The sequence below is a fragment of the Magnolia sinica genome, chromosome 14 (genome assembly GCF_029962835.1).
Source record: "Magnolia sinica isolate HGM2019 chromosome 14, MsV1, whole genome shotgun sequence".
NCBI lineage: Eukaryota > Viridiplantae > Streptophyta > Magnoliopsida > Magnoliales > Magnoliaceae > Magnolia > Magnolia sinica.
Window position 1 is genome coordinate 50,960,916 of NC_080586.1, and position 23,270 is coordinate 50,984,185.

General features: G+C 42.3%; 2 protein-coding genes and 1 long non-coding RNA gene across 4 annotated transcripts; 2 read left to right on the top strand and 1 right to left on the bottom strand.

Annotated features, from left to right (window-relative positions):
- Nucleotides 1–2,316: 2,316 nt before the first annotated feature.
- Nucleotides 2,317–5,229, bottom strand: LOC131225513 (uncharacterized). 2 transcript variants are annotated; one of them, XR_009161377.1, is made up of 3 exons: nucleotides 4,912–5,229; nucleotides 4,554–4,701; nucleotides 2,317–2,560 (listed from the first exon to the last, which is right to left on the bottom strand). It is a non-coding gene; the product is annotated as an uncharacterized LOC131225513 (long non-coding RNA). The 2 variants fall into 2 exon arrangements; XR_009161378.1 differs by lacking the exon at nucleotides 2,317–2,560 and adding an exon at nucleotides 4,321–4,477.
- A 14,485-nt stretch (nucleotides 5,230–19,714) lies between these two features.
- Nucleotides 19,715–21,240, top strand: LOC131224965 (uncharacterized). Its single transcript, XM_058220401.1, has 3 exons — nucleotides 19,715–20,446; nucleotides 20,543–20,720; nucleotides 20,897–21,240. The coding sequence occupies exons 1-3, from the start codon at nucleotides 19,715–19,717 to the stop codon at nucleotides 21,238–21,240; spliced, it is 1,254 nt and encodes a 417-aa protein (XP_058076384.1).
- Nucleotides 21,241–21,824: 584 nt separating this feature from the next.
- Nucleotides 21,825–22,565, top strand: LOC131224966 (uncharacterized). Its single transcript, XM_058220402.1, has 2 exons — nucleotides 21,825–22,193; nucleotides 22,236–22,565. Exons 1-2 carry the CDS (start codon nucleotides 21,825–21,827, stop codon nucleotides 22,563–22,565), a joined length of 699 nt encoding a protein of 232 aa, XP_058076385.1.
- The last annotated feature ends 705 nt before the right edge of the window (nucleotides 22,566–23,270 follow it).

A 23,270-nucleotide genomic window follows, 5' to 3' on the forward strand; every position in this document is an offset into this window, starting at 1 on the left:
TAGGCCGCGTCTCCCACTATGTCATGGTCGGTTAGAAGGGGGTGCGACCTTACCTGCATGAGAGGAGAGGGCAAAGATAGACTGAGTTTGACCAGCTTGAGGAATGGGTCCGCTATCGACGAGTCGGGCCCGATATTGGCAGGCAGATAGTGAGGTCTCTTCCACTCACCTTATCGCGTGCGATGTGGCGGTAATCTGGTTTGGAGTGTCCTAGACCCCAGTGATTTTTCAGAGAGGAACTGTACTGATATGTGGACTTATTGAGTAGGAGTTGCATACTCATTCATTCATTCACTATCCACTCGGGCTGGTAGTGCGCAACTAATCATTGTGTACCTTCGTAATGGTAAGGATTTCGGTTGGGGCACGCTACTAACCTGAGATCAGGAGTCTACTACATTGAGTCTGGCTATCCAAATTTAGGTATGGGACTGGTTTGGATAGAAGTCCCTTGTGATGGACCCCATAGCCTGCGATACTACGTACTATCATCTCGACTTCACTCCAGCTTGGTCATTTCATTTACACTTCATATTGCATTGCATCCGCAGCATTTAGCATTTTGGGTTGCCATGTTTCTGCATTGATATGGCCGTTAGCATTCATGCCTTGCACCGCATAGCCTTGGTACTGCTGATGGCACTCATCGACTTACCAATATATTTTCGCTTACTCTGATATCATATGATTCATGATCTTGTCAGTATTTCTGCTCATTCTGACATTGTATGATTTATGGCATTGTATTGCATACTTAGCACTTACCTTGCGCACACACTTTCACCACCCTCTAAGCTTTCTATAAGTTTATGCACGATAGATGCGTGCAGGTGGCGTTAGGTTGCAGTAGCACTGAGCTTGAAGCATGCAGCAAACTTCTGGAGCTTTGATCTTCGATATATGTATTTCCCTTTCAGCATTGTATTCAACTGTTTATAGTAGTGGATATGTGATGGTGATGTTGCTTTTGTGATTTGGGTAAACTTGTGGTTATGCTTCCCACGAGATAAATGTACACTGAAAAATCTTCCTTGTAGGACCTAAGATCAGAATCTGGCGTATGCATGCTGGGAGCTGAGAATGGAGTACTATGGAGCCTGTCGACACCGGATTCGGCAATCGGGAATTTGTGAGCCCGATTTTCGAGTTTGGGGCGTGACAAAGGTTGAGGTGTTAAAGGTATTAGATGTGGGTACTATCTACCATATATCCGATAGCCAATAGGTGAGTCCAACTCAAGTAGTACCTAAGAAGTCTAGAATTACCATCATAGCTAATGCAAATAATGAACTTGTACCAACTAGAGTTACCATTGGTTGGGGAATGTGAATTAACTACAAGAAGTTGAATAATGTCATGAGGAATGACTGCTTTCCTTCGCCCTTTGTTAATCAAATTTTGTAAAGGTTAGTAAGTCGCTCTTGCTATTGCTTCTTGGATGGGTACTCAGGCTACAACCAAATAGAGATAGCCCTTGAGAACCAAGGAAAGACTACATTTATAAGTCCCTTTAGCACTTTCTCCTATCGAAGGATACCATTTGAATTGTGTAATGCCCCCGCCACATTTCAGTGATGTATGTTGAGCATTTTTTCTAACATTGTGGGGTAATTTTATAGGTCTTTATGGACGACTTCTCCATTTTTTGTTGTTCTTATAGTAAGTGCCTTAAGCACTTAAAATTGGTGCTAAAAAGATGTGAAGAATAGAACATTGTGCTGAATTAGGAAAGATGATACTTTATGGTTCAAAAAGGAAATAGTCCTTAGACACATCATATCAACCAATGGAATCGATGTGGATAAAGCCAAAATTGACTTAATCTCTAACCTACTACCACCCAAGAGCATACACGATGTGTGATCCTTCTTAGGACACACCAAGTTTTACTGAAGGCTCATAAAAGACTTTAGTTTCATCTCTCATCCATTGTGTAACATTCTTCGAAAGAAAACTCATTTTCAACTGGAGCGAGGAATGCCAAAATCCCCTCACCAAGCTCTAATGGCATGTTGACAAGCACCATCATCATCCAACTACCCAATTGGAGCGCCCATTTTGAAATAATGTGTGATGCAAGAGATTATGCGATTAGGGCAATGCTAGGCCAGAGAAAAGAGAAAATTCTTTATAGTATTTACTACGCAAGTAGAATTGTAAATCCTTCCCAGGTGAACTACTCCACTATGGAAAAGGGACTCTTAGTGTACTAAACCAAAATTAAGAATTTGGTCCATTGCAGTTTGCTGCGTCTCGCAAAACTGCAACAGTTTTAGTCCGTCACAAATAAACGACGGATCCAATCCGTCATTGAACTATAGAAAAACCACTATATTAAAAAGATTGCCATGAATAAGAAACTTGACTAAATATCATTTTGGGTGTGTTTGGATGCTTGGTTGGCCTAAATAGCAAACTGAACTAAATATGTAGTAAATAGCCAAAATTGAAGCGTGTCAGCATTGCCATCTTACTGTGAAAATGGTCTTCCAATGAGAACTAACACAATTTCCATGTTTCCTTGGAGCCCATCTCCATCTAATTATTTTATAGCAACAACCTGGTCAAAGAAGCACACATTCGCATTAGTAAAATTCAAATGTTTTCCAAAATCTACATTGTATTTTGCATTAATGTTTAAGTTCATTTTTCAAGGATATAATATAGGCATTCTCAAACTACGCTGAAGAATCTCTCATCTTCAACTACGACTGAAGAGTTCTACTCCTAAAAATCCATTAAAACCAAGATACATGATCCTGAATTCAGAAAAAGGAACCCGTAGACCAAAATAGCAAACTCTATTCTATATCAATCTATCAGAATGAAGCAAACTGTTTATATTCACAACCAGATGAAAACTGCCACTAATCGGGAAATTGAAACTGTGTTATTTTACAATATACCGTTAAACCCTTTTAAGCACTAGTCTTTGAAAATGAAGATGCCTGACAACATTGAATCCAATTTACAGGAATTTCCATGTGAATCATGAAACTCCAACATAGAGATATGTTACTGTAATTTAAATATAAGTCATGCAAACTAGCTAAGCTTTGTTTTCCAATGTCAGTGAATCCCTGTACTAACTTCAAAACCATACCAACACACCAAGACCTCAAACTCAAAAAAAAAAAAAAAAAAGGATAGAATCTCAATTCCTAGATTCATCCTTTCAATCAAATGTAGTATGCCCAATTGAACTCATACTCCACGAAAAATACCAAATCCCCACAATGGATTGAGGATGCTACAGGTAACTCATCCATCGGAACATCCTGGTTATTGGTGTTAAGCCAAAAAATAACGGTCAAAAGGAAAATATAACCAACAAGCCATATGTGCATGCAAAGGTCTACCAATGGATGGTTGGGATTGTCCAATGGAAGATAATTTTGATCCAACACCATCCACAGCATGCCCCAAAACTTTGTGAGCCTCCAAGCAGATTGCACAAGTTCCCTTCACCCCTTTTATAAAGTCGTTCATGTCTATGGCAATGTGCTATTTAAAAAACCTATATCATAAGAAATTTAAAGGTATGTCTTCCATAAAATACTTCAAAGTTTGATTCCATCACACTAAAAAAGTAGTGTCTTGAAACTTTAATTTGTATCTCTAATTCGCATTTCGTCGAACGCCATCAAAGCAGTGTCTTAAAACTTTTAATGACTTCAATTTTGAAGAAAATAAAAAAGGGTTTTATTCTAATTCCAAATAAATATCGATTTCCAGAATGCAACCAAACCACTGTCACTGATAACAAATTTTAGAACAAGCATTACAAGAGAACATTTTACAACAAATCTGAATAACAAGTCTAGTTCTGGGCATGTAAGCTTGATTCCACAGGGAAATTCATGGTAGATTCTTTCTATCTGTTCCTTCTTTGGGGTGAAATGGGTATTATTGTCCTGCCATTGGGCTACTATATGGTATTTCCTGGGCCCTCTGGGGGTGATTTCTTTTGGGTAGCTAGAGACTAAGAATAAAATTCTAGCCAGTGCGCATCTACACAATACGAATATGTTGATCACAAATGGTTGGATCATGTGCCTTAAAAAATGTGGAGATTATTGATCACCTCTTCATTCATTGTGAGATTGTTTCTACATTCTAGAGGAATTTCTTGTCTCATTTTGATATGTGATGGGCCATGCCATAAGGGGTTGGTGAGATGGTGTTTGCTCGGAGTTGATCATGAGGTTCGAAAGCAACACAAAAATATGAATATGGGGTCCATCCTTACAGATTGTGATTTGCCATAAGTTGTTGGTAAGGCGAAAAAAAAAATTGAACAGCCATAATTTCGTATGCATATCCCCACCTGATAATCTGACCAGCCTGATTTTGGTAAGGCAATCTATGTATTATGTGCACATGCATTCACAACTGGACAGAGCAAAGCTCCAGAAATGCTTCACACATTGAGTTGCTAGGGTGGTATATAAATGTTGATTTTACATGGCCTTCAAAACTGATGATCCATTGAATTCATTAGGTGGAGAAACAAACCAACAGAAAATAAAAGTAATGTGAACAAAAGCACATACCCATGCCCAGCTATTGGGATTAATAGCTTCCTATAATGGCCTAACGATCGCATAAAAACAAGTTGTCATGCTAAGAATAATTTCCGCATTTGGTCTCTCTAAAATCAAGTACCACCAGTCAACAAAGCCTCCCCAGGTGTAGACAACTCTGCAACAACAAACAAAAAGAACAAGAAAAAATGTTCAAAGACAAAGGTTAGCACTTAGCATTTATTACAAAACCGACCATCTATTAGTTTCTGATTTTAAGCCAAAGCCATAGGACCTACACACCAAGTGCCAACCTGGTAAATGGTTTAGTCGGATCTAACTTTAAAAGTCCAATTTTGGATCAAGAACAACAGTTTCCAATGCCTACCAAGGATATGGAACCTTGCCACTTCAATTTCTACATGGAAAAGGTGGCCAAGGTGTGGAAGCTTCAATTTCTACATGGTAAAAGGTGGCCAAAGTGCAGAAGCTTCAATTTCAACAAAGGAAAGGTGGCCAAGGTGCAGAAGATTCTCCTTAGAACATGAAAGCTGAGTACAAGGCTTCAACAAAAATCCTGAGGATGCACATTCATGCTGAACACCCAAGTGCAGGAACATGAACATAAAAAATGCAAGAATAAAAGAGAATTACTCTTTTACACATCTAACAGCAGAAGTTCATAATCTGTATGTGTACAGTTTGCATGAATACTTTCAGGTTTATATGATGTATATTCATGTCGATTGTAAATTTTATAAGAAAAGATGAACAATAAAAAGCAAATAACTGTAAATTGTCAAGAAGTAGCAGCCCTGCGACTTAAAGACTGCATGTAGAAATAGCTACGAGAGTAACATTGTAGCAGGCATCTAAAGTGATATGTGCATAAATTCTAGATCAGCGAGATACAAAGAGAATGACAAGAGATACCAAAAAAATATTCTAAGAAGGCAAATTTTATAGGAGAGAAAATAACATAGAACACAAGTAAAACTTGTTTATCCCCACACATTGAAAATGGAATAGGATTTCCTTCCTTTTCCCTTCCATTTTCCTGATTTAAGGATTCCAAGGGCTTAACCTAAGCTCTGTTGGGGGCCTTACACAAAACCTTAGGATCTAGCCTCCCGAAAAAAACTAGAATTATGGAATAATAAAGCAATGAAATAAATCAAAGCATAAACCACATCACACCAGGGATTTTTACGTGGAAAACCTTCAAAGAGGTAAAAACCACGAGACCTCGTCCAGATCAACAATCCACTATAAAGCAGAATGTTACAATCGATCACATGCATACACTGCTTGGATCAAACCTTCTTCACTCACGCAAGAGTGGATAAACAATAAGAAAATAGAGAAAATTGGAGAGATCTCACCGACCATAAGGACGTAGAAGTGCTGAGCCGTGGATTGCGAAGTAGATCACCTTTATGAGCAGAATCTCCCTTCCACAAGCTTCCTCTCTCTCTCTTTCTCTCACTCTCTCTCACCTTTGATAGCCCTAAGCTCTCCTAGAAAACCTTTAAGAACCCTCAGAATACCCTAGAATACACCCTAATCCTGCATACACCCCTTTATATAAGAATAGAAAGAGATAGAATCAAAATAGGAAACAAAATCCGTAAAATCTGCATTTTCGCAATCGCATCTGCGGAACTCTTCGATGATATTGATGGTCTTTCGATGACAACCTTCGATATCATCGACGGTCCTTCGATGATATCGAAATAGGACCAAAAAACTGTCCAGTGACCAGGGGTGAAAAATTCAATAATTATCGATGTCATCGAGCCACTCTCGATGATAGTCTCGATATCATCTAAAGTCCATTGATGATATCAACAGGACCAAAAAACTGTCCAGCGACCAGCGGTAAAAAATCCAACAATTATCGATGATATCGAAACTAGTTCGATTTCATCGAACCCAGCAATGAGGAGAAAATCCTCATCAAATCTCTCCCTTTTTGACTCAGGAGGAATCCACCTTCTTCAAGCCAGCCCAGTTTCTACAAACCTCAAACTTGCCCTTAAGTAAAGCCTTGGTCATCATATATAACCCATCATCGTCCGTGTGGACCTTCTCAAGCTATAAAACCTTCTGTTCCAAAGTATTCCTGATCCAATGATACTGAATCTCTATGTGCTTCGACTTGGAGAGCTGACTTAGATTCTTGCTCAAGTGTATAGCACTTTGACTATCACAATAGACCACGTGCTGATCCTGCTTCAAGCTAAGTTCTTATAGGAACCTCTTTATCCAAAGCATCTCTTTACATGCCTCTGTGACTACAATGTACTTGGCCTCTGTCGTCGACAATGCTACGACCTTCTATAGCTTGCTCTGCCAAGAAACTGCTCCCCCTACAATTGTGAACATAAACTCCAATGTAGAGTTCCTGGAATCGATGTCGCCTGCCATATCTGCATCTATGTTACCCTCTATCACAGGTTTTCTGTCACCATAGCATAGGCTCAAACTAGATGAGCCTCTTAAATACCACGGTATCCACTTCACCATATCATAGGTGTAGTTCTTATGCAAGGATCTCATCTCCTCTTGCATAGCTCTCAACCACTCTCCCTTATGCTCATCGACAAGGGCCTCATAATAATCTTCTGGCTCTCCCCCATCAGTTAGCATAATGTACTTATGTGACGAGTACCTCTTAGACGGTTGTCTGTCTCTAAATGACATCCTCACCTGTGGCTCAACAAGTGGATCAAGTGGGGGCTGCTCCCCTGATCCATCTTCTGAAGGAACTCCCTCGTCCTCTACACCTTGTTGTACTCCCCCATCATTAGGCACCACAGGAGGAATAACCAGATCCATGTCCTCAAGCTCACCTAAACTAGGCTGGTTCTTCTCTGACTTATCAATGTCTTCTATACACTGATCTTTAAAGAGTACCACATCTCTACTCTTGACGAGCTTCTTCTCGGTCGGATCCCATAACCTATAACCAAATTTTCATCACCATACCCCAAGAACACACACTACCTGATCTTCATATCAAGCTTGGACCTCTCATCTTTTGGTACGTGAACGGATGCCCTACATCCAAACACCCTGAGATGACTGTACGATGGATCCTATCCAGTCCACACCTTCTCAGGTACTTCTCCGTTCAATGAGACCGATGAAGACTTGTTTATCAAATACACCACCATGTGCATTGCTTCTCCCGAGAAGGTCTTAGGCAACTTCGTATGGGATAACATGAATCTGATTCTCTCAATAATGGTGCGATTCATTCACTCAGCTACACCATTATGTTGGGGGGTCTTAGGAACCGTCTGTTCATAGCGTATACTCAGGGACTTACAGTACTCATGAAAGTCGCTAATGTAATCACCACCATTGTTAGTGCGGATGCACTTCAATGATCTACCTGTCTCTCTCTCGACCATAGCATGAAACAATTTAAACACACCAAAGGCCTCATCCTTGGATTTCAAAGCATAAACCCAAACCCTCCTAGATGCATCATCTATAAAAGTGACAAAATACAATGCCCCACCCAAGGTTTTTGTCCTCATAGGACCACAAACATCAGAATAAATCAAATCTAATGCATGCACTTTATTAACATGAGAAGCAGATTTAATAAATGAAACTCTATGTTATTTCCCTGATAAACAATCAATACAGGTTTTCAGAGCTGTACCTATCACGTCTGGAAGGAGCCACTTCCTTGCTAATAGTTGAAGCCCTTTTCACTCATGTAGCCTAGACGCTTGTGCCACATGTCAATAGATGAATCTTCCACTGCGTTCAACCCACCCTTACACATACTGACACTTGCCTTGTAAAGAGTGCAACACTTCTTTCCTCTGGCCACGATCAACGAACCCTTGATGAGCTTCCATCACCCACCAGCAAACCAGCTTTCATAGCCATCATCATCCAACCTTCCCGTCGACATCAAGTTAAGGTGAAGGTCTGGGATATGCCTCACATCCCTGAGAACCAACGTGTAGCCCACATCGGTCTTCACACAAATATCATCGACCCCTACGATCTTCGATACGCTAGAATTTTCCATCTTCACTATCCCATAGTCACCTTACTTGTAACTTATGAAGAAGTCCCTACGTGGAGTCACGTGAAAAGAAGCTCCCAATCTATCACCCAGTCGGTGTCCTGAGTCGAAGCCATGAGACATATAACATGATCTGCTGAAAGAATAACTACAACATCGCCATCTGAAGTGACCGTAGTGGAATCTGATTCATCTTCATTCTCTTTTCCTTTTCCTTTATTGTCGTTCTTCTTACCATGACATTCATGCTTGTAGTGATCCTTCTTTCCACAATTCCAGCATTCAATATCCTTCCTGGTACTTGACTTGCCTCTTGATTTCTCTCGGGCCTTCTCGCCCTTCATGTTCTTTCCTCTCCCCCGTTCCTGTGTCACAAGGGCCTCTTGCTAAGTAGACCCCTGAGACTTCCTCCTTATCTCCTCATTGAAGAGACAGCTAGTTACCTGTTCCATGGATACCTTTCCGTCTGGAGTAGAGTTACTTAGAGACACTACCAATGTCTCCCAACTGGCAGGCAATGAACTAAGCATTAGCAAAGCTTGTAATTCATCTTCCAGGACCATCTTCATAAAGGAGAGTTGGTTCACTATATTGTTAACCTCATTCATGTGCTCCGCTACAGAGCCACCATCCTTGAACTTGAGATTCACAAGTCGCCTTATCAGAAAAAACTTATTACCGGCTGTCTTCCTCTCAGACAGCCCTTCCAATTTCAGCCATACGCTAGCAGCTGAGATCCCCATAAACACATGGTGGAATATGAAATCATTCAACCATTGTCTAATAAACCCCACCGCCTTTCGACCCATCTTCTTCCAATCATCATCAGACATATCCTTGGATTTTGCTAATATGCCTAAAATTGGAGAATATAGGTCCTTGCAATAAAATAAGTCCTCCATCTTAGCCTTCCATATGGTCCAATTAAAACCATTGAGGTTGGTCATCCTTGATGAGCCACCTTCCATAATTCTAAACAGATCCTACCCGTTCAATGAACTTAGCTTTGATACCACTTTGTTGGGGACCTTGCATAAAACCTTAAGATCTAGCCTCCCAAAACAAAATAGAATTATGGAATAATAAAGCAATGAAATAAATCAAAGCATAAACCACACCACGCCAAGGATTTTTACGTCGAAAACCCTCAAAGAGGTAAAAACCATGGGACCTCGTCCAGATCAACAATCCATTATAAAGCAGAACGTTACAACCAATCACAAGCACACACCGCTTGGATCAAACCTTCTTCACTAATGCAGGAGTGGATAAACAATAAGAAAATAGAGAAAAACGGAGAGTTCTCACCGATTATGAGGACGTAGAAGAGCTGAGACGTGGACTACGAAGTAGATCACCTCTACGAGAAGAATCTCCCTTCCACAAGCTTCCTCTCTCTTTCTCTCACTCTCTCTCGCCTTTGATAGCCCTAGGCTATCCTAAAAAACCTTTAAGAAACCTTAGAATACCCTGGAATACACCTCAATCCTGCATATACCCCTTTATATAAGAATAGAAAGAGGTAGAATCAAAATAGGAAACAAAATCCACAAAATTTATGTTTCCACAATCGCATCTGCAGAACTCTTCGATGATATTGACGGTCTTTCGATGACAGCCTTCGATATCATCGACTGTCCTTCGATGATATCGAAATAGGACCAAAAAACTGTCCAACGACCAGGGGTGAAAAATCCAACAATTATCGATGTCATCGAGCCACTCTCAATGACAGCCTCGATATCATCTAAAGTCCATCGATGATATCAAAAGGACCAAAAAACTATCCAGCGACCAGCGGTAAAAATCTAACAATTATCGATGATATCGAAACTGGTTCGATTTCATCGAACCCAGCAATGAGGAGAAAATCCTCATCAAATCTCTCCCTTTTCGACTCAGGAGGAATCCACCTTCTTCAAGCCAGTCCAGTTTCTACAAACCTCAAACTTGCCCTTGAGCAAAGCCTTGGTCATCATGTCTGACCCATTATCATCCGTGTGGACCTTCTCAAGCTGTAACACCTTCTGTTCCAAAGTATCCCTGATCCAGTGATACTGAATCTCTATGTGCTTCGACTTGGAGAGCTGACATGGATTCTTGCTCAAGTGTATAGTACTTTAACTATCGCAATAGACCACGTGTTGCTCCTGCTTCAGGCTAAGTTCCTGTAGGAACCTCTTCATCCAAAGCATCTCTTTACATGCCTCTATGACTGCAATGTACTCGGCCTCTGTCATCGATAATGCTACGACCTTCTGTAGCTTGCTCTGCCAAGAAACTGCTCCCCCTGCAAACGTGAACATGAACCCCGATGTAGACTTCCTGGAGTCTATGTCGCCTGCCATATCTGCATCTGTGTAGCCCTCTATCACAGGTTTTCCATCACCATAGCATAAGCACAAACTAGATGAGCCTCTTAGATACCGTAGTATCCACTTCACCATATCATAGGTATGGTTCATATGCAAGGATCTCATCTCCTCTTGCATTGCTCTCAACCACTCTCCCTTATGCTTGTCAACTAAGGCCTTAGAATAATCTTCTGGCTCTCCCCCATTAGTCAGCATAATGTACTCATGTGACGAGCACCTCTCGGACGGCTATCTGTCCCTAGATGACCTCCTCACCTATGGCTCAACAGGTGGATCAAGTGGGGGCCGCTCCCCTGGTCCATCTTCTGAAGGAACTCCCTCATCCTCTACACCTTGTTGTACTCCCCCATCATCAGGCACCACAGGAGGAATAACTGGATCCATGTCCTCTAACTCACCTAAACAAGGTTGGTTCTTCTCTGACTTACTAATATCTTCTATACACTGATCTTCAAAGAGTACCACATCTCAGCTCCGGATGAGCTTCTTCTCGGTCGGATCCTATAACCTGTAACTAAACTTTTCATCACCATACCCTAAGAACACACTTCTTGATCTTCATATCGAGCTTGGACCTCTCGTCCTTTGGTACGTGAAAGGATGCCCTGCATCCAAACACCTTGAGATGACTGTACGATGGATCCTGTTCAGTCCACACCTTCTCAGGAACTTCTCCATTCAATGGGGCTGATGGAGACCTATTTATCAAATACACCACTGTGTGCATTGCTTCTCCCTAGAACATCTTGGGCAACTTCACATGGGATAACATGCATCTATTTCTCTCAACAATGGTGCAATTCATTCACTCAACTACACCATTATGTTGGGGGGTCTTAGGAACCATCTGTTTATGGCGTATACCCAGGGACTTGCAGTACTTATGAAAGTCGCCAATGTATTCACCACCATTGTCAGTGCGGATGCACTTCAATGATCTACCTGTCTCTCTCTCGACCATAGCATGAAACAATTTAAACACACCAAAGACCTCTTCCTTGGATTTCAAAGCCTAAACCCAAACCCTACTAGATGCATCATGTATAAAAGTGACAAAATACAATGCCCCACCGAAGGTTTTTGTCCTCATAAGACCAAAAACATCAGAATAAACCAAATCTAATGCATGCACTTTATTAACATGAGAAGCAGATTTAATAAATGAAACTCTATGTTGTTTCCCTGATAAATAATCAATACAGGTTTTGAGAGGTGTACCTGTCACGTATGGAAGGAGCCGCTTCCTTGCTAGTAGCTGAAGCCCTTTTTCACCTATGCCACATGTCAATAGCTGAATCTTCCGCTGTGTTCAACCCACCCTTACACATACTGACACTTGCCTTGTAAAGGGTGAAACACTTCTTTCCTTTAGAAATGATTAACGAACCCTTAATGAGCTTCCATCGCTCACCAGCAAACCGGCTTTCAGAACCATCATCATCCAACCTCCCATCGACATCAAATTGAGGCGAAGGTCTGGGATAAGCCTCACATCCCTGAGAACCAATGTACTGCCCACATCGGTCTTCACACAAATATCACCGACCCTTACGATCTTCGATACGCCAAAATTTCTCATCTTCACTGTCCCATAGTCACCTTACTTATAACTTGTGAAGAAGTCCCTGCATGGAGTAACGTGAAAAGAAGCTCCTGAGTCTATCACCCAGTCGATATCCTGACTCGTAGCTGTGAGACATACATCGTGATCTGCTGAAAGAATAACTACAACATCGCCATCTGAAGCGACCACAGTGGAATCTGATTCATCTTTCCTCTCCTTTCCTGTTTCTTTCTTGTCGTTCTTCTTACCACGACATTCATGCTTGTAGTGACCCTTCTTGCCATAATTCCAGCATTCAATATCCTTCCTGGTACTTGACTTGCCTTGCCTCTTGATTTCTCTCGGGCCTTCCCGCCCTTCTTGTTCTTTTTTCTCCCCTGTTCCTTTGTCACAAGGGCCTCTTGCTGAGTAGACCCCTGAGACTTCCTCCTTGTCTCCTCATTGAAGAGACAGCTAGTTACCTGTTCTATGGATACCTTTCTGTCTGGCGCGGAGTTACTTAGAGACACCACCAATGTCTCCCAACTGTTAGACAATGAACTAAGCAATAGCAAAGCCTGCAATTCATCATCCAGGACCATCTTCATAGAGGATAGTTGGTTCACTATATTGCTAACCTCATTCATGTGCTCGGCCACAGAACCACCATCGTTGAACTTGAGATTCACAAGTCACCTTATTAGAAAAATCTTATTACCAGCTGTCTTCCTCTCATACAGCCCTTCCAATTTCAGCCATAGGCTAGCTGCTGAGGTCTTTGTAGGCACATGGTGGAATACGGAATCATCCAACCATTATCTAATAAACCCCACCGCCTTTCAGTCCATCTTCTTCCAATCATCATCAGACATATCCTTGGATTTTGCTGATATGCCTAAAATTGGAGAATATGGGTCCTTACAATAAAGTAAGTCCTCTATCTTAGCCTTCCATATTGTCCAATTAGAACCATTGAGGCTGATCATCCTTGATGAGCCACCTTCCATAATTTCAAACCGATCTTACCCGTTCAATGAACTTAGCTCTGATACCACTTTGTTGGGCGTCTTGCACAAAACCTTAGGATCTAGCCCCCCGAAACAAACCATAATTATGGAATAATAAAGCAATGAAATAAATCAAACCATAAACCACACAACACCAGGGATTTTTACGTGGAAAACCCTCAAAGAAGTAAAAACCACGAGACCTCGTCCAGATCGACAATCCATTATAAAGCAGAACGTTACAACCGATCACAAGCACACACCACTTGGATCAAACCTTCTTCACTCACACAGGAGTGGATAAACAATAAGAAAATAGAAAAAAATGGAGAGATCTCACTGATCATGAGGACGTAGAAGCGCTGAGACGTGGACTGCGAAGTAGATCACATCTACGAGCAGAATCTCCCTTCCATAAGCTTCCTCTCTCTCTCTTTCTCTCACTCTCTCTCACCTTTGATAGCCCTAAGCTCTCCTAGAAAACCTTTAGAAAACCTTACAATACCCTAAAATACACCCCAATCCCGCATACACCCCTTTATATAAGAATAAAAAGAGGTAAAATCAAAATAGGAAACAAAATCCGTAAAATCTACGTTTTTGCAATCGCATCTACAGAACTCTTCGATGGTATCGATGGTCTTTCGATGACAGCCTTTGATATCATTGACAGTCCTTCGATGATATCGAAACAAGACCAAGAAACTGTCCAGCGACCAGGGGTGAAAAATCCAACAATTATCGATGTCATCGAGCCACTCTCGATGACAGCCTCGATATCATCTAAAGTCCATCGATGATATCGACAGGACCAAAAAATTGTCATAATAGGTGAAAAAATTTACTTTTGGAGAAAATGTCTTCTTTTCTATGATTACTTTTTAAATTTCACTAATCCAAATAAACCCTAAAAGTGATACGACTCAAACCTATATGAGAAATAGTTAGTATAAATGATTCTTTATTATATGTAATTGAGATTAGAAAATCAAACAAGGAAGAGAAGAAAAATAGATAGACTGAAACCGTAGAGTTCATATAAAAAGAAATAAACAAGAAAGAAGTAAATTAAGAAAAATATAAAAGAAAGAAAATAATCTAACAAACAATAACCACCACCTTGAGATACCAAATCATGGGGAGAAAAAGAGGATCATCTTCCATATGACATTGACAACCAAGAATAGAATTGATGCAGACATCAGTGGTGTACCCTTTAGAGTGTACCAAAGGAGGAGGCATTGCCGACTGAGTACTGAAGCGGAGGAGTTGTTGTGGATGGACACTGGGTCCATTGGAGCCATTTTGTGACACGCTTCGAGTGCAAGAACGAGATGACCGCCCATGGGGCAAATTTCACACCTTGTTGCGCGAGTGTTTTAATTTTAGGTATTTTTTGTTCTTTTCCTTGTTTTCAGGGGCTTTATTGCACTTTTTTTTTATTTTTCATCTTTTTATTATTTTTCTTGTTTTCAATGGCTTTAGTGCACTTTTACTTTTTCCATGACTCATATATACATTGTTAGAAACCCTATTTTAATTATTATTGAATGAATAGAAAATTGTATCTTTTAGTCCTCTTTTCTCAAGAGACTAAGGTTTCAAGATTGGCCCTTGGGTGTTGAGGATTTCACTCAAGTTTCAGGTTTCCTTCTTCCCAGATCTTCAAGGTGCAGGAAAATGTAAGAAATCCACCTTTTTTTCTTTTCATGACAAAGGACCAATAGTTTTTTCATCTCGAGCCCTCCCTTCTTCATCATTTTCGTTCTTCTAGAAATTTCCTTTTGATTTAAATTGAAAAGAGGGATGGTTAGTCTGTAGAATCATATCCAAACTTGGTTAGTCAGTAGAATCATATCCAAACTTGACCGTAGACTGACTTATGCTAGTTCTGGGATATCCTCATATACCTAAATCCTTCATTTTTATTGTTTATGTAATTTTATGCTAAGGCGCATGATCCTGTTGGAATGATCTCATCTCTGTGTTGAGATTTGCCTAATCCCTTTAATTAAAAACAGTTAGTTGATTAATTTGTTTATTTGAATCTCGTCATCCTGATTATACATGCATCTAGGGTTAGGCCATCACATCCCTATATCAAGAATGCAGAGTTTAAGTTACATAAGGTTTCACATTGTTGCATGAATTTTTAGTCCCTGTTCATTCCCACTCAACTGTACACATGGTTTTATGGATGGTGAATCCAAGGTTATACATCTGATGAGCTATATTGTGGACGTCCAATGCTACAGTAACCATATCAATTGAAGAATCCCATATATTCAAATACTAGATTTTTTATATTTTGAATATGCACCATTCCTACGGTGCACACATTGATTATGGTTTTAGTTTGCCACACATGGAGTGTTAGCATTTAGAAACACATCAACAGTAGATGCAAATAAGAATTTGTTAATTTGAGATGGACAACATGTGCTCTAGACACACTAGATAGCATGTGCTCCAGACACACTCTCCAACTTGCTTATGCAAGTGGATACACAGTAATGCGGGGGCATTTTCACATCTTGTGTTCAAGACTCCTCACCGGGAACGATTAATGCAGGGGCATTTTCACACTGAACACGAGTGATGTGGCTTGTGAGATGCAGGGGCACACTTGGGGTGGGTGACCCGCATAACCCATGGATTTGGGGGCCGTGTGAGGTGGGTGACTCGTGTAAGGCGGAGCCCATGGATTTGGGGCTCACGAGGGGGCGGAACCCATAGATTTGAGGCTCACGAGGAGGGTTCAGCCGAGGACCTAACCCATGGATTTGGGGCCTGGGCTATGAGATAAAGGGATTAATTCGCCATGCTCTAACAGTTCAAGCTTTTAGAGCAAGTGGTTAATTGTCCTGGATCAAATTGGTATCAGAGCGGGAGGTCTCGTGTTCGAGACTCCTCACCGGGGTGATTAATGCGGGGACATTTTCACATCGAGCTCGAGTGATATGGCTTGTGGGATGCAGGGGTACACTCGTGGTGGGTGGCTCGCATAACCCTGTGAGGTGGAGCCCATGGATTTGGGGCCCCGAGGGGGCGGAATCCATGGATTTGGGGCTCACGAGGAGGGTTCGGCCGAGGACCTAACCCATGGATTTAAGGCCTGGGCTAGGAGATGAAGGAATTATTTCACCATGCTCTAACAATTCGAGCTTTTAGAGCAAGTGGTTAATTGTCATGCATCACACAGCAATCATGGTTGTTCATTTTGTGAGCCACTTCGTCTCGGTGTTATGGCACTCAAATCAGCTTGGTTTGTTCAATGTGGGTCACATGTGAATGAAGAAAATGAATAGTTGGCCAAAAGTTATCAGCAATCCACACTTAATGCATAATTGTCATTAAGGACCTTATATTTTTCAAGAACACGCCATTCGCAACAAGACCCACAGGATAAATAGGTCAGATTGCCTGAACCATAACTCCACTTATATGTATGCAATAGAGATTCAAACCCATATCTATTCTATCAATCCCATCAAACTCAACAACCTATTTCAATCCAAATAACATAAATCAAATCCATCCAATAAATTGCACAAAACCCATTGAAATAAATAAAAAATCCAATTTCGATCTAACAAAATACCAAATCAAAATCATTCTATAAATCACATGAAACACATAAAACATAATTTATTTATTTTTTAAAGACATTTAAATAGAAAATACCACCTAAAGCAAGAAAAAGATTACCTGCACATAGGAAACATCCAAGCTCCAGATCATTTCACTGAAATCAATCCCACCCCAAGATCGGTCACACCCAAACACCACCTCAAACAGATCAACCTCAATTTCTGGCACCCAACCATAACAAGTGTGTGCCACACTAACAAACCTCTAAAAAAAATTCAACCCAAATTCTAAAACAATTCCATATGCATTCACAATAAACAACCATACATACACAAACACATTAAAATGTGTAAACTAAAGATTCGTCTATCCCACCCTGTTTGTGAGGGGCTATCCGGGGGGATGGCTTCCCATCAATATCTCAAGAATATTCGGACGTGCTGGAGTGGTGATGGACGTTGTCATGCTAAGAGATCCGGGAACTGGTCAATATAGAGGGTTTGCCCTGGTCAAAATGAGTTCGAAATCGGAACTCGCCAGAGCTATCGAAATGCTTCATGAGGTGAAATTTACAGGAGCCCCACTTCTCGTTCAAAGCGCTAGGTTCAGGCCAAATCACAAAGACTTTCAGAGGAAGAAGGATATAGTTCAGTCTCAGATGAAAGCCACAAATCATCTCCTGGCTACTAAGGCTCCTGTGGTTAGTAAAAAGGAAGGTCAGTCCTTCAGAGATGTTGTCCTCCGTAACTCTTCGCCCCACACCATAAGAGACATTATCAGTAACGAATTGGATAAGGAAGACAATGTCTCCCCTACGCTGCCCATAGTGGAGCATAAGGTGGACCGACAGGATTTATCGATCAGCAAGGAATGTTTTACCATGGAAAGAGTTGTGTTGCTGGAGACAGTGGTCATCATCACAAGAGAAGGTGCATCGATTCCTCAAGTCAAAGATTGGATTAAGGAATGCACTGGATTCGTTCCAGGTAACTACAATATCAAACCAATTAGTTATAATGAATTGTGGGTTAAGGTCTGTCCAGGGATTAACCCGGAAATGCTTACGATGGTGGGACACCTGCATGCGGAAGGTCCGGTCCTCAAAGTCGTTCTGTGGGAAGATTTCTCCATGCTGGGAATGAAAAACGTTTGGGTTCTCCTATGGGGTATCCCCCTTGAATGCTGGTTCGAGGAGTTTTTTATCTCCGCTTCAGAATCTCTAGGATCTTTCGTAGAGTTGGACTCCAAGACGAAGCAAGGAGAAGAGATGGGTGTTATCAAGGTCAGGGTGAGAAGGAAGAAAGGCATCCCCCTCCCTTCCCACCTGACAATCAACTTAGATGACTGCTAAATCCTAATTCCAGTTCAAAAAGAAAAGCCCGACGCAGTTTATCTTAGGTGGGGGGATCTTTGGAAGACGAGAAGTTCCTCCGACATCTATAGCGTAGCACTCTGACTTCTGCTGCATTGACGGAGCACAAAAGGTGGCATCCTCCAGCGGAGTACCGGTCGCTCCAGCTGATAGCAACCATGGCCTCTTCGCAGATAGTGCTCCCATCCTCTCCATTGAAGAACCACGTGGCGCAATGGCAGGGACCTCGCAGTCTCCCGAGGTGGAGGGCGTCAGAAGACTAGCCTGGAGAAGCTGACACGTGGCAATTTAGTTGGCGAAACGTCGGCTTCAGCTCTTTCTCATGCAGTTCTTTCGGCAAGAGAGAACACGTGGCCCACCCCCCTTTCTACACATGATCCCCCTCATTATTACTCCCCCAGATACCCGAGATCTGACGGCCCCCCTCAACCAAGAAATCGACACGTGAAGACTTTATCGGTAGTGACCTCCAGATCATCACATCACGTGGCATCATCCTCTCTGTTCCCGAGTTCGTTCTTTCAACTCACCCGATCATTCGATTCGGGTTTGGGTCCTCCTTGGGTCCTACCTCAGCTCAGTTCTCCTAGCCCTATTGAACAACAGATACTGACACTCAAGCCCTCATTCCCATTTTGAAAAAAAACCATGTGCTTGATAACCCTCTCACCCTCCCTCCATCAAAAAATCTCAGCCTACCATCCTACCTCCAATTCCCCAGTTCCTACCCACCCTCTGCCATGGGAGACGACACCTCCAGAGCGAAAGATTCTGACAGTAGATTCTCTGAATCTCAATCTAACTCCTCCGTGCCCAACTCCCCTCCCTATTCCCTTCCGCACTCCCATGATTGGGCCGATGTGGATCCCATAACCTTATTTCAAGAAGACCAATCTACGGACGTGATCGATGCTGAACCTCTGCAGATGTGTGTTGAGTGCCCTCATCAGCATCAGGTAGCTTTAAACAACCGGTGAAGAGAACGCAAGAGCAGAGAAGAAATTTTTAAAGACATTCACAACAAGAAGTGGATAAGGGATGTTGTGGGTCATATAGGTAGATCTCTCGGGCTGTCGTTTGGGGACAGAACAAAGGATTACATCGCGTTATTCCAATGGATAAAAAATAGACGAAGACCCATTGCCACACCGTGCAAACCCACAAATTAGACTCCAAGATCCTCCAGCAACCGGGTACTTAAACACCTGCAGCCGAGTCCAGGATTAACTTCTGCGGCCAAAGCTCGTCAACATCGATGGGGATTCCAGGGAAGCTCGATTTCCCAATGAGAATCCTCTCTTGGAATGTTAGGGGTTTAGGCCCAAAGCAAAAAAGGTGCCTAATAAAAGACTCAATTAGTAGGAGAGACCCAGATGTTCTGTGTCTTCGGGAAATAAAAATTCCACTATTCAAGGACTCCCTCCTAACCTCTCTATGGAAAGCTAAGGACATCAACTGGGCTACGCTCAATGCTTTGGGTACTTCTGGTGGTATCGTAGTGGTATGGAAATCGTCTAAGTGGGACTTGGTATCCTCGGCGATTGGTTCCTTCTCAGTCTCTGTCATCCTTCAAGATAAGTCCTCTACTTTTTCTTATCTTATCTCTGTGGTGTATGGCCCGAATGACGACCATATTAGAGTAGATTTCTGGGAAGAATTGTCTAACATCAAGCAGTCCTTTTCAGGCCCTTATTGCTTTGTTGGTGATTTTAATGTTATCAGGTTTGTGGAGGAGCACTCTCGTATAAGAAGAGTCTCCCCGGCGATGGAGCGCTTCTCCGACTGGATTCAAGCCCTCAAATTGGTCGATCTTCCGTTGTCTGGAGCCAGATTCACTTGGACTAATGGTCGTTGTAACCCTCTTCAGTCCAGGCTGGATAGATTTCTTATGTCAGCTGATTGGTTGGAGTTGTTCCCTCTGGCTTCCCAATTAGCTCTTCCCAGAACAACGTCAGATCATTGCCCGATCCTGCTTACTCTGGACGATGTTAGCTGGGGCCTAAAACCATTCAAATTCAACTCCTCCTAGATATCTGTCCCTGGCTTCAAAGACCTGGTTAAGGAGTGGTGGCCTTCTCTTCAGTCTGACGGTTTCGCAGGTCACAAGCTCCTGTGCAAGCTCAGACTCCTAAGGGAGAAGCTGAAGAACTGGAAAACATGCGAACTGGGCAAGAGGGAAGCAGAAATGAATGATCTCCTTGATCAACTTCATCGCATTGATCTGGAAGTAAAAGTTACCCCGATGTCTTTGGACACACTAGGTAAACGCATTCAGATCATCCAAAACTTATCTGCCTGGGCGTTGGAAGAGGAACAGACTTAGAAGCTGAACTCGAGAGCAAAATGGATCTCAGAAGGCGACAAGAATACTCAATTCTTCCACAGGATAGCCAACATGGGCGCTAGGGCTAAGGTAATTCATAGTATCACTATGAAGGTGTCCAGATTGAGGACAGAAAGGAGATTGCCAAGCTAGCCATTAACCACTTCAGATCCCTCCTATGTTTTGAGGGATGGATCAGGCCGAGGTTAGATTTCGTCCAGTTTAAGTCTCTCAATGAAGCGGAAGTTAACATCCTGGAAGCTCCCTTCTCTGAGGAAGAGGTCAAAGCTGTTGTTGACTCGCTAGGCAGAGGTAAATCCCCGAGCCCCGATGGTTTTCCCATGGCATTTTTCCAAACCTTCTGGGAAGCTATCCAGCCTAACATGATGGAATTCATGGCAGAATTTCATGCCAGAGGTAGACTTTCGAAAGGGTTAAGAGCCTTGTTCATCGACTAAATCACGAAGGTGTCAGGTGCAAGCTCTTTCTCCAAGTTTATACCCATTAGCCAGATTGGTGGCCCCCATAAAATTTTAGCTAAAGTCCTATCTACTCGTCTGGCCAAGGTGATGGGGAAGCTTATCTCGAATAACCAGAGTGCTTTCATCAGAGGTAGTCAGATTGTTGATTGTGCCTTAATTGCTAATGAAGTGATCCACTCCTACCATGTCTCTAGAGATAAGGCCATGCTCTGTAAGTTAGATATACAAAAAGCTTACGACCACGTCGAGTGGGGCTTTCGGCAGTATCTTCTGGGTCATATGGGCTTTGGCCGCAAATGGAGGAAGTGGATTGATGCATGCGTTGGTTCTGCCCATTTTTCTATCCTTCTAAATGGTACCCCCTTCGGCTTCTTTAAGCGCTCAAGAGGTCTCAGGCAGGGTGACCCCCTCTCTCTACTCTTGTTTCTGGTGATCGGTGAGGCATTTTCTCATATGATGATTAGAGGCCAGGAGGAAGGCGTCATTAGAGGTCTTCAAATGCTAGGGTGTCTACGCCCATATCCCACATCCAATTTGCTGATGATACCCTTATTCTGTCTATGACTTCTGAGGAGTTCATTGAGAATCTTAACACGGCCCTCAGATGTTTTGAAGCAGTTTCGGGTCTGAGTATCAACATGTCCAAATTCAAGCTCTTCAGAATTCACCTCTCGGTTGAGGAAGTAAACAAATTTTCAAATATCTTAGGTTGCCCATCTGTCACTTTCCCTTCATCCTATGTTGGTCTGCCCCTCGTCGTTGGCTCCCCCACGAAAGCGGTATGGGACAAGGTTGTGGACAAGGTTCAAAAAGCTCTTGCCACATGGAAATGTAGGTATTTATCGATTGGTGGTCGAATGACCCTCATCAAGGCAGCTTTATCCAACATCCCTACGTATTTTACATCACTGTTGAAATGCCCCCCTACGGTGCTCTCGGTCATTGACATTTTGAGACGTGACTTTCTTTAGACTGGCAAGGACAATCAGAAGAAGTTGCATCTCCTTGATTGGAAGGAGGTTTGTAAACATTACCAAGAGGGTGGCGCCAGTATTAAGAATTTGAGACTGATGAATCAGGCCCTTCTCGGGAAATGGATTTGGAGATTGGGAACTGAGGGAGATGCCCTTCGGAACCTCATCATCAAAGGTAAATATGGGTCGTCGCAAGGTGGCTGGTGGACAAAAGAGTTGGTGGTTACTAGAGCCTCGCTCTTATGGAAAGCTATCATGCGAACTGAGAAGGAAGTGGTCAGAAATATAGCGTTTGAGCTAGGCAACGGGAACCGGATTCGTTTCTAGGAAGACAAATGGCTTGGCAACATGCTGCTTAAAAACTAGTTTCCAAACATTTATCGCTTGGCTCCTGACAGAAGTGTGACAGTGGTGGACTGTTGTTCTGTTTCAGCAGTTAATGTTGTGTGGGACGTCAGGTGCATCAGAAATCTCAATGACTGGGAAATCCTAGAGTTCGTGGACCTCTTAAATGCCATATCTAGTGTCGTGCCTCTGCCTACTTCTCAGGATAAGATCATTTGGACCTGCGATAAAACTAGCGTCTTCTCGGTCCGGTCTTTTTACTCCCGTCTCTCCTCAGCCTCTAACGCATCTCCTCATCTAGCCCCGTTTATCTGGAAGTATGGGGGCCCTCCAAAATACATCTGCTTCGGGTGGCTCGTTAGCAAGAATAGAATTCTCACTGTAGATAATCTAAAGAAAAGGGGCATACAGCTGGTAAACATTTGCCTGTGTTGCATGAAAGCAGAGGAGTCTGTCAACCATCTCATGCTCCATTGTCCTTTTATTAGTCAGATTTGGGCGTAATTCCTACCCAGGATCAACATATGCTGGTACAATCCGTTCTCTGTGGCCTCGCATCTGTCTTCATGGCACGGGGTAAAGATGGGGAAAGTTAGAAAATATGTCTAGAGGATGGACATTCTGGCTATCTGGTGGTCGGTTTGGGAGGAGAGAAACAACAAGTGCTTCAATGACAAACTGGCTGCA